Below are 12566 nucleotides of genomic sequence, written 5' to 3'. Positions count from 1 at the left end.
GTTCAGGATAAGGGTTTTTCCCCAGAATAGGAAAATAATCTTTCAAAAGACAAGAGTCATCAGTAAAAACAATATGCTCAATCTTGTCTTGATTCAGTTTTAGTTTACTATGCCTTATCCAAGTAATAATACAGTTCAAAGAGTAATTTTGTATCCATACAAATTTCCTGGCTAAAAAACCTTATTCTTTATTAACAATAGATTCTTCCTTCTGTGCAATTATCATAATAAATAAATCAGAATAATTTTGTTAGAAAGGCTACTTCTATATCCATCGCTAATTAATTTGCTTTTGTAATTTAAGTATCTCTAATAATTTGTATAATTTATTTTTTAAATTATCCCAATCATAATATTTGCATCTTTCATGTATACACCTCAATGTTTGTGTAAAATGAAAGGGAGAGGGGAAGATTTATAAAAAAAATGACCAGGGAATTGGGGTTGGAAAATACAAATGAGAAACATACATAAGAGAATAACATCTAATCTATACTGGAAAAAAGCCTTGATGTGAATAAATAAGAATCATAGCCTAGCAAAGTCATACATGCAAGAAACACTACATGTAGTTCAGAATGCAAATTTGTTTGTATGTTCTATTCAACATCACTTTTTTAGATTCAAGAATCTGCACTAGGTTGACAGCAGCATGCTCATTTGGACATTTACTAAGGATTGCACAGTCACACAGCAAGACCTTTTTGATTCCACACAGCAAATAGTTTCACTAAGCTGCAAACCATTTGTCTTCAGATCAAAGCAAAACACAAATGATATATATTTCCAGGGTGCAATCTTTAGCACCGAGCCTGAGGCCTGTTTGCTTTAATATGTGTTCAAAGTCCTCCATGAAGGGCTTTGAACAGCAATTTCAGTTGAAGGACTTGTAGATACCTGGATCCTTTTGCGTGCATAAAGCTATCTCTTTCACTGTAATAACTCAACAAATCCAAACAAAAAAGATTAGTGAACATACATGTACATAAAATATATACATAAAAATACACCTTGTGTACTGTATATTCTATAGTGACGTATATTTCAGAAGTTCAAACATACTCATTCTGCAACAAAATCAAAGAATCTTATGTCATTTAAATATGAGTTCATTTATTATTATATGAACTCTTGTAGATCACAAAATAATTGTTTCTTACAACTAAACTCCATGAACTTTGTAATTCACAAATGTTTATTGCCAGCCCCCCCTCCCCCCCCAAATCTGGGTTTATATCAGATGGATAGACTAGTCAACATGTCCATAATTAAGAATTCTAAATGCTAAATGCTAAACTGAACTGATAAGTAGAATATTCAGACTGGAAAAATTTGGCCTACTTGATATTTGCATTCTTTACTACAGGACCATATATGGCATTAACTAATTTTAGTTATTTTTAAAAGTATCATAAGATCTTTGTAATAGTAATAGATGTATGTCAAATATGGTCCTGTAGCAAAGAATTCAAATAGGTATGAACACGAGAATTATCTGGAATGATAAGAGACAAAACAAACCAGATTGTATACTATCTATAAATAACCTACACCATTTGCATAATGGGATTTTAGTACACATTACATCATATCTTCTGTTGAACCCCTATACTGTATGAAGGAAAGAAAATATTAAGCTTGATTTGTCTTTATCCCACATGGGATGCACTTGTACGTACATCAGCCAAAAAACAAATCATATTCAGTTCTATAGTAATAAATATGGCTAGACTACATGCTTGTTACAGCTTACCTACTCAACGGGGAATCTTTTATCAACTTTTGGAAACTCAAAACTATTTTCCATTGCATAATATTAATTTAGTTTAAAAATAATTATTTTTCAAAATATGAAGTAATTGAACAAAAAATACAACAGATTTATCCCAGTTTAACATTCACTGAAACAGAAATCCATATGATATATATATATGAATTTAATATAGTTTCTAAAAAGTCTCTCATTAAAGTTACAATTAGGAAATCTGAGATTTCTAAGCAAATAAATCTCATTTGTCATAAATCTCATTTGGGCCAAACTGAACTCTGCTATAAATTTTAAAAGTTTATGGAATGAGAAAACTTACTTTGTTTCCTCCTGTTACAAACTGTTTACAATGCGATCTCACAAACTGAGGGTGAACAGCAACAATCTGAATATAATGGAGAAAAAAAATAAATACATTTGTATTGCAGTGCTAGGAATACAGTGGTGCATAGTTAATGAGTTGCTGAACAAGTAGTACTTATGACCAGTCCTCAAAATTCCACTTATTGCAATATCCCAGCAGTCATGTGATTATGATCTGGGCACTTATTTATTTATTTTATTTTATCAAATTTATATACCGCCCTACTCCTGAAGGACTCAGGGCGGTGAGCAGCCAAAAAATAAAACACATAAATTACAAAATTTAAAAGACAGTATAAAACCACATTAGATAATTTGGCCTGGGACAAATTAAAACACCCCCAATATTTAAGACAAATTTAAAATTTACAATTTAAAAAGTTAAAAAGGAAAAAGTTAGGCCAGGCCAGCCTGTTGAAATAAAGAAGTCTTGAGGGCGCGGCGGAAGGTGCGTAGATCCGGGATCTTCCGTATCCCCAGGGGGAGCTCATTCCAGATAGCAGGTGCCCCCACAGAGAAGGCTCTCCCCCTGGGGGCTGCCAGTTGACACTGTTTGGCCGATGGCACCCGGAGGAGCCCCTCTCTATGAGAGCCAGCTGGCCAGGTGGGAAGTAAGTCAGGCAGGGCTGACAGGCTGAGGAGAGGGGATCATGGCTGCTGAGGTGGCTCCTGCCACCACTGCCAGCAGCCTGGGTGCCCCAGCTGTGTCTGAGCTGAAGAAAGCAGAAGCACAGCAGTGGGATTGCCCTCAAAAATAGCTCCATTTCCAAGTGCCTCATTTGCATGCAGATGCTCCATTTGCATGCAGGTGGGGTCCACAGGATAATGGGGTATCATTTCTCCCCTGTCGCAGCATACTCCGGCGGGCTGGACACAGGTTGAAGGCTTTATTCCTGCACTCAATAAGGCCGGCACATGTGAGTGAGCAGCACATGTTGGCCACGGACAGCGTTAGTTCCTGCATCCATGCTTAGATCAGACCCATGGGGCCACCCTGAAACCAGCAAGGGACCGCCCAGCCACCTTGGCCCCGTCCCCTGGGCATACACATAGGAAGTGGCAGAAAACCATGAATAAATCTAACAGACCTCCAAGATAGCAGAAGCAGAGGTGGTCTAGGGCTCCCAGATTGGTGACACTATTAAAAAGCAGCAATCTTAACCTGGATTAAGGAATGGACAAACTTAAGAAATAAAAGATTACTTATACTGGAAGGGCATGATTTACAAAAAGGATGGCATGCCTTTCTATGGGATAAAGAAAATAAATCCCATTTATATTTTTTTCATCACAAAATATGAGAGGCCTTAATGCCAATTTGGCAAGAAATTAAAAAAAATATTATATGAAAATACCCAGGTGGGTGTCGACAATGGAGGCAATAATACACCCAAATGCTATGGATATGAACAAAATGGTCAAAAATGAAATTTTAGACCCCCAAGGAAATTTAAAAAACAGGCAAGATCTGGAGAAACAAGGAATTATTATTGATTAGTGTCCATATTTACAAATAAAATTGCGGTATTCAAAAGACAAAGAGGATTATGGTATGGAACTGGTTCCACAATATTTAGATAAACTACTGATTGGCTCAGAAAAATTAATACCCAAATTGTATAAATATTTTTTGGAATTTGATAAAGCAGAGGAAATAGTGAAGGGAACGATGATAGCATGGGCAAAAAATGTAGGGTACAATATTGAATTAGAGAAATGGGAAATAATTAACAAGATCGGTAAAATATAAAGAAAACCAATATAAAATGTTTTATGGCTGGCATTTGGCTCTCTCAAGATTGGCAAAAATATATCCAAATTTTGCCTTAAATTGCTAGAAATGTGGACAGAAACAGGGTACCTTCTACCACTCATGGTGGCTGTGTCCAGAATCAAAAAAATTCTGGAAAAAAATAAAAAATTGGTTGCAAGAAATAACAGGTGTTCAATTAGAATTTGTACCAGAACTATGCCTACTGGGATTAATGGGAAAAAAATACAATAAGAAGACAAGACATATAATTTTACATATAATGACAGAGGCGAGATTGGCTTTTGCGCAATGTTGGAAAAATGTGACGATGCCCTCCGAAGATCAAATAATCAAAAAAATTTACGACTGCGCTGAAATGGACAAACTAACATTGGAACTGAAAGAAATGACAGACTCGGAGTACTATGTATCATGGGAGAAATGGTACGAATGGATTAAAAAGAAAAAGATGAAACAGGCTCAGACATAACAAAATTTGATGAAGTAAAATATATAGACCATAAGTATTTTATAGGGATAAGTTTTGTAAATGGACACAGTTCTGCATAAAAAATGGTTTTTTCTTTTATTTTTCATCCTTTTTTCCCCTCTTTCCTATTCTTTCTCTTTTCTTTCTTTCTTTCTCTCTTTCTTTCTTTTTTTGTATCTCTTGTATTCTTTTATTTTTTTGCTTGTTCTTTTGTATTTTTGTATGTACGTTTTTGGTTTTGTGTTTATTGAAAAAAAATTTTAAAAGTTTTTTTTTAAAAAAAGGAGGTGACGAGCATGCAGGGTCTTGCGTCCTGGGTGAAAAGGAGATGCTCAGAATGCAGTCAGCCTGCAGGAGAAGACGGTCTTCAGGGACGCCATGCTCCATGCGCATTTGCTGCCTCCTATCCATGGGGCGGTGCCAGCCCCTCACTGTCTCCAGGGCAACTCTGCGGATCTAAAGCTGACTGCTTTCTGGCCCAGATGGCCAGCACCAGGTTGTAGAGGAGTGCCCAGTTGGCCTGGGCCAGGATGAGGCACCACAGGCCAGTCCTTCGCTGTTTCCAGGGTGTCTCTGTGAGCCAGATCTAATCAGATCGCAGGCCGGATCTGGCCTGTGGGCCTTGAGTTTGACACCCCTGTCCTAGTATTGTCCAGCTTTGCGGAGTATCATTCTGGCTAACTGTACTAAGGCCAAGAAATATGATAACCAATTGAACTGTTAGTTCCACAACTGGATTCCATCCTATTATCCCCTTAGACCCTATATAACATGTCTCATACTATAACATATCTCTGATCTGATGATGGATATCTATAAAACAGTATTAATCACAAAAGATCATTAGGTAACTGTTAATTTTATCAAGTCAGGGAGCAGTTTGTTAATTATTCCTATCTTATTGGAATAGGTACAACTATTTTTAAATAACAATACTGTCAGGTTCCAAGAAACATCTCCAATGAAAGAAGACTCCAAGGCTTGAAGTTCCTCAGTTTCATTTTATTAGAGATGTCATATTGGCACATCTGGGAAAACCAAATCTGAAAGCTTCCAGGTTTTCCCCACCCAAAGGAAAGTCCAAGTTCCTGCCCAGCACCCACATGTCCATCACATGGTCCAATCAAAGCACCATCCCAACTGGAAATGCCTCCCAGTTATGCAGGGCAAGATGTCCTTGACTCTCTGAAAAAGGAATGTTATTATGACTATATATCACCCCTGCTCCATTTTCCCACAGCAGTAAATGTGGCAGACCTGAACGCCCAATGCAAAAGATGTCTTCCAGGCCTGACAAGTACTATATTGTTAAAAATAAATTAAAATATTTAAATAAATTAAATAATATAATAACATAAAGAATAAAATAAAATAAATTATTTACTTTAATTGGACAATCAAATGTTTCATGGAATTCTTCTCCTGTGTACAATCCAAATACCTGCACCTGAAATAAATAATATTTTTAGATTGTATTGATTTATCTGTTATTTAATTGAAAAGGTCAAAAGAGCTATCAAATATATCCAGTTATACTTTAAAAAAACAAATGGCAGCAGTATTTTAACCATTTGAAGTTATTTATTTATTATTTATTATTATAAATATTAAACAATAGTACCTTTAAAGCTGTAAACTGCATGAATCAGATAATGTGAAGAATCTCCTCTTTTGACATGGGGCTTCTGATCAAATAAAATGACTGCACCACTATTTCCACTATCTTTATTCTCTTTCCTCATAGTCTATCTTTCTTCATAGCCATACCAAAACCCCTTTATTGCTTCAGGTATATGGGTTAGCGGGATTTTAATTGCTGATGTTGTGTTATAGAATAGAATATTTTATTGGCCAAGTGTGATTAAACGCACAATGAATTTGTCTCCAGTGCATAAGCTCTCAGTGTACATGCAAAACAACAAAGTAATAATAATCATAGTAACAAAAGATAATAATCATAATAATGATACCAACAGAGAAGTAGTAGAACAGATGAGACAGTTAAAATTAATATAGCTGTACTACATGGATAATATACTCAGACAAAAGATAGAACTGTGGAAATTAAATATTCAGCAGAATGACGGAATGAGGGAAAAACGGTCTCTTGTCTAGTTGTTTTGGCATACAATGTTCTGTAGCAGCATTTTGAGGGGAGGAGTTGAAACAAGTTTAGTTACAGGATGTGAAGGTTCTGTAGATATTTTCTCAGCCCTGTTTCTGACCCAAGCAGTATACAGGTCCTCAATGGAAGGCAAGCTGGTTGTGTTTTTTCTTCAGACCTAACTATCTGCTGATGTCTATATTATGTCCTGTTTGGTTGCTATATCAAAACAGACAGTTATATAAGTATAAATAATAGACTCAATAATTCCTCTGTAGAACTGTATCAGCAGCTCCTGGGACAGTCTGAGCTTTCTGAGTTGGCACAGGAAGCCTGGTGGAGCAATGGACTAAAGCTGTTAAATAGCACTTAGCTGCCAGCTGCCTGCAATTACTGCAAGTTCAAATCTCACCAGGCTCAAGGTTGACTCAACCTTCCATCCTTCCGAGGTAGGTAAAATGAGGACCCGGATTGTGGGGGCAATAAACTGACTTTGTATAAAAAAGAACACCGCTTGTGGGGGGAGGGGGCAAAAGCCCTACTAAGCAGGTATATACAAAAGTATGAAGGTTATTGCTTAACGCATTGTAAGCCACCCTGAGTCTCCGGAGAAGGGCGGCATATAAATTGAACCAATAAACAATAAATTCTTTGTTGTGCCTTTTTAATGATGGTTCTAATGTTCGGTGCATGATTTGACATTTTCATTCACATTTCAGAAGACATGCACATTTGTACTTGGTAGACTGTTCTATACTACTTTGCTCTGGTATAATAGATAATATTAATTTAGATCTGCCTTATTACTTGCCACACTATCCATTCTATCATTCCTGTAACAAAAGATACATAGAATCTTGGGCTTTCTCTATGTTGGAAATGATGAGGATGAAATAATGTTTTGCTGTCAGATCATTTTTCCACATCCCTTAATGTGTGGTACTCTTTTTTTCATCTTAAAGTTCTGGGTCAAATAATCAAAGATGTGACAATTAATGTATGGAATTTCTCTCTTTTAAATGATGAATACTAAGTGAAAATTAGCTTGATTACATTGCAGCTCATACAACGTAAAGTTTTTGCAATGATCTATGGCTACACATGTAATGTACCTAAATCTAAAACTTAATACTGTTAAAATATGTTTAGCTAGATACAATAAGCTTATTGTTTAATTTGGTATGAACCTGTCAAACAATTCAATAATAAACAAGCTTGGCCACTTCAATCAGTCAGACCTTGAGGAGTGGTATCAAACGCACACAATATACAAGCAATATTATTTCCTGGAAAGGCATCTGAATAGATTATACCAGAGTTTTATCACCCTGAATTACTATTAGTCAAGGTTGCTGCACACTTAAAAATAAACAAATAAAGACATTCTAATAAGTGAAGAAATCAATTCTCAGAATCACTAAAATGTCACAGCTCCCTTTGTTCCTAAAAAACATGGGTAATTGTTGGCTGTGCAAAAAAATGATATACGTTCCCCAATTGAGACAGAGGGTGCCACATTTTTTAAAAGAAAAGGGTGTGTGCATGTGTTATTGATTTCACATTTCTTTAATGCTGTAATAGTTCACTGACTATAAAGCCTGATAGATGGTGACTGGTTATCAAAATATTCCAGAAGTAACAAACATAAAAGTTTTAAAATATATATGGATGAAAAACTACCAGTCCATAGAAATTTTGCACACAGGAATCCAATTTTCTGGATTTATACCAAAGAAGCATTAAGACACATTCTTGCAGGAACATCAGACTAGTCAGTGAACTATAACTGGCACCACAGCAATAATTGCAGTGACATGTGCTTCTGCCATAGCTGTTAATCAGCTTAATACCAATAACAGTATTGACATTTTTTGTAATTACTTTTCCAAAAGTAGATTTGAACCAAATATATTTGACTTTAATGATGAGTTTTCTGAAGTGTGTTTGGTAGTAAGGCAGATGCGTGACAGTAATGTTATTATAGAATTTCACTATACACAGATCTTCCAGTGGTCTGGAAAAATAACACTGTAAAGGACCTTTACAGATAAAGAGGGGAAAAAAATTGCTCTTGATGTACCTTGCCATCTTCAGAACACACACCCATGTGCTCACCACTTTCATCAAGGCTAATCTGATTGATCTTGACTGGACTCTGTTGAAAGTTAACAATCAGAAAAGAAAAATAAATTAAGAAAGAAGTATCACCTAGAATAAGCATATTGTTTCAGCTTTCTATACAAGATAAAAACTTATCTGCTATGTCCTCAATTCATCAAGTTCAATACTGTCCATTAATTATATATATCATAATTTACTAGAATTGTAGAAAAGATAGCACATAAGTGTGTGTGTGTGTGTGTGTTTGTATACTGTGTGTGTGTGTGTGTGTGTGTATACTGTGTATGTGTGTGTGTGTGTGTGTGTGTGTGTGTGTGTGTGTGTGTGTGTGTGTGTGTTTTCGTAGATTTTCACGGATACAGGTATGCACGTCTTGGCGTCTTCGGGTCTTTTCCCATATAAAATTGAGAGTATCTTGCCGATATTTCTTTTGATTCATAGGTATAAATGTGCGATATTTTTGCAATCAGGGTTTTTTCCTATGTTGAAAGATGTTAAAATGGCCATGGTGGGATGAAATCTCTATTCATCAATTTCAGACCTGTCAGACATTTTATGTTGTTTCTTCTGTGACTTATGGGAGACTGGGATAGCACTATTTCGGCCTTTTTAGACCTCTTCAGCCAGACACACCCATATTTTGTGACTCCTCCCTGTAGAGGTCAAATATTTATTTCTTTTGATTCATAGGTATAAATGTGCGATATAAATAAATAAATATTTGACCTCTATAGGGAGGAGTCACAAAATATGGGTGTGTCTGGCTGAAGAGGTCTAAAAAGGCCGAAATAGTGCTATCCCAGTCTCCCATAAGTCACAGAAGAAACAACATAAAATGTCTGACAGGTCTGAAAGTGATGAATAGAGATTTCATCCCACCATGGCCATTTTAACATCTTTCAACATAGGAAAAAACCCTGATTGCAAAAATATCGCACATTTATACCTATGAATCAAAAGAAATAAATATTTGACCTCTACAGGGAGGAGTCACAAAATATGGGTGTGTCTGGCTGAAGAGGTCTAAAAAGGCAGAAATAGTGCTATCCCAGTCTCCCATAAGTCACAGAAGAAACAACATAAAATGTCTGACAGGTCTGAAAGTGATGAATAGAGATTTCATCCCACCATGGCCATTTTAACATCTTTCAACATAGGAAAAAACCCTGATTGCAAAAATATCGCATATATATATATATATATATATATATATATATATATATATATATATATACATACACACACACACACACACACACACACACACACACACACACTAGTTATCAATCTTTTCTATCTTCATAAAACATTATTTTAATCTCTAAGTATCCCTTACTTACAAGGGATTCTTGAGTACAATTTAATAATGATATATTCACTGAACTTCTAACACTCTGCACATTAGAGGAATGATCAGCAACCATAACCCAACTTGCCCATTATTACACATAATCCTTATGAGTGGTCAGTTAGATCAGACCCTGAAAAAACTACTTGACTCAGATTTGCCGTCTCCTATGAACACATGACTGCATTTTGGGTGCTTGGCAACTAGTCTGCATTTATAGCCATTTGGTGAAATAGCTTATAAAATGCACCCCAGAACAAAATGTGTATTCTTTTTAAGATGAATATATCAAATGTGAAAGGTCTATTAAATTAAATTATTCATATAAGTCTTAACTCTTTGCCTCACAAATGACTGGGTTTTTTTAAATGCCAGTGCATTTCTATGAAGCTTGGGAATCCAATATTTCATTGAAATCTCATTACTATTTTATCATAAATATACTCACTCAAGTGTTGGAAACATTCATAAAACTTAAAACATAATATAAGAATATAAATTAGGCTTATAAATATTAACCATAACTATTGCAGTTCCTGATATTTTACTACATAAAATTAAATAAAAACCCATTTACATCAGTGTTAACTTGTTGTACATCAATTGGGAATTCTTTGCAAGATAAAATAGTCACACTTTTAACTTTTGTGAAAGTATTTGTGAGGTAAACCTGTCTCATCTAATCCTTCATTAATAAAGATTGTCCTGTTCCATAAAGAAGTTTTTCCTATAGATAAGCAATTTCTGACCTTAATGGTTTTAAATATGCTAAGATTACATTTTGGTTCTTACATTTTTTCAACTTTTTTATATTTCAGACTTTCCGTAGCTTGCCAAGTTCCTTATCAATAAGCTATGTCCTCATTCCTTTCTTTCTACTTCCTACTTTCTTTGTTCTCTTGCCAAGAAGTCCGACCACAGAGAGGTGGCCGGCAGGAACGTTGCCAAAAAGTAATTATTTAGATAGTTAGATGTTTTATTTTCTGTATAACAAATAAATGAGTTTATTCTTAGAAGAAATATCTTCGGGGTTTATTTTCTTGCAAAAGTATACACAAGGAAAATGCCACGATCCACGTCTCTAAAATCAAGGTGTGATTACCCAGAAGCAGAATGGGATTAATTAGCGCGCTGACAAAGACCAATTAACCAACAAATAATTAATTTTGGCTCATTTATCAATGATGTTATCTCCATATAATAATTCATTTTCTGATCTATACCATTTAACAAATATCAACAATATTCTAATATTTAAAAGATTAGCTAAATGGAAAAAAAACAAGGTATAAAATCACTTTTATAAAACTTTCCTGCTAGGGAAATAGTAGACCAGAAGATCTTAATATACTATCTTTCTCAAAATTGTTATCAGACTAATATGGATTTTACTATGGCCCAAATTTCTAGAACAGTTTTGTTGCCCTGTAGAGGCACCTACAACTATTCAGGTAACAAAAACTAATAGCTTCAGAACTCACTGTCTGAAATATTAACTTCTCTTCCCTTTACTGTCTGTCCCAGTTTTACATTCATTACCTCCTCCTTGATTTCTGATCATATTTCATTGGGATAAGGTTTCCAGTAGCTAAGCTGATACTGTGGAATACTCTTCTGAAAAAGCAGTTAGTTCTTTCTTTTTTAGAACTTAAGAAAGTGGTTTTCATGCCCCAGCATATAACTTTTATATACTGTTGTTGCTCTCTAGCCCCATCTAGGTATATTGTTTGAAGCTGACCCCACCCATTTACCCATCAGTCTGCATTCTCAAGTGCATGCTGGGAAGCCAGACTCCATTTCCTTTAGCATTTGGAGAATGCAGAAGCACAATGAAGAATTCTTTCAAAAAAAATTGTATTGCAGTTTTTTTTCCTTTTCCAAAATTCTAGTACATGATCGAACAGTGTTACTTTTCCCATACAAAGCAGGTTAAATTGATTGTTCCTATACATTCTACAACTCCTAGATATATATATGTATCTTAAACTTTATAATACTCTTTATCCGTTTTTAAATCGGTTATCAATCCACCTGTACCAATTATCCCACACCATACAGTATTCTGAATCTTCTTCTTCATTTAGTTCTAATGTTAATTTATTCATTTCGGCAGTCGAATATTTTTTGAATAATGGATCCCTCTGGTGGGTACATTATTTCCTTTCCAATCTTTCCTATTCTCGCTGCTGTGAATATGTCTAAAATTAAATATCTTGGGTTTTTTTGTCGTATTTGGTTTTTAGTACACCCAGGAGAAAAGTTTCTGGAATCAATTCAATTTTGCTATTAATTAATTTTTGTAGCCAATGTTGTATTTTACTCCAATACCTCTTCGCTTTGGGACATGACCACCACACGTGGAAGAAGGTACCTTTTTTTTTATTGAAAAAGTTTTTCAAATACAAATTTTCCCCCTTTCCCCCCCTCCTCCCTAACCCCCCCCTCGCCCTCCCCTCCCCCCGTGGCTTCTTCAGGGTACAACCCAAATTCATAACAGATTATATAATACTTTACCATCCCCTTGCTCCATCCCCCATATACTGACCCTTTCTTTCTAATAATGTTATTATATTCCCCCTTATACTATACATTTCGGAATAACATTCTACTATAACATTA

General features: G+C 35.3%; 1 protein-coding gene across 5 annotated transcripts in view; it reads right to left on the bottom strand.

Moving 5' to 3' along the window:
- VPS41 (VPS41 subunit of HOPS complex) overlaps positions 1 to 12566 on the bottom strand; it is a 326442-nt gene that overhangs the window by 185001 nt on the left and 128875 nt on the right. For 2 of the 5 annotated variants that reach the window (XM_034413658.2, XM_087892429.1), the window contains 3 exons: positions 8559 to 8633; positions 5759 to 5821; positions 2088 to 2153 (listed from right to left, as the gene is read on the bottom strand). In XM_034413658.2, coding sequence (XP_034269549.1) covers positions 2088 to 2153; positions 5759 to 5821; positions 8559 to 8633 — 204 coding nt within the window. The remainder of the gene's footprint in view (positions 1 to 2087; positions 2154 to 5758; positions 5822 to 8558; positions 8634 to 12566) is intronic. The other 3 variants (XM_034413736.2, XM_087892431.1, XM_087892430.1) reach the window with 2 other exon arrangements.

The sequence above is a fragment of the Pantherophis guttatus genome, chromosome 4 (genome assembly GCF_059756535.1).
Source record: "Pantherophis guttatus breed Tessera chromosome 4, ASM5975653v1, whole genome shotgun sequence".
In the NCBI taxonomy this organism is placed as follows: Eukaryota; Metazoa; Chordata; class Lepidosauria; order Squamata; family Colubridae; genus Pantherophis; species Pantherophis guttatus.
Note: the sequence above shows the minus strand (reverse complement) of the source record. Positions and strands in the feature narration are given on the sequence as shown.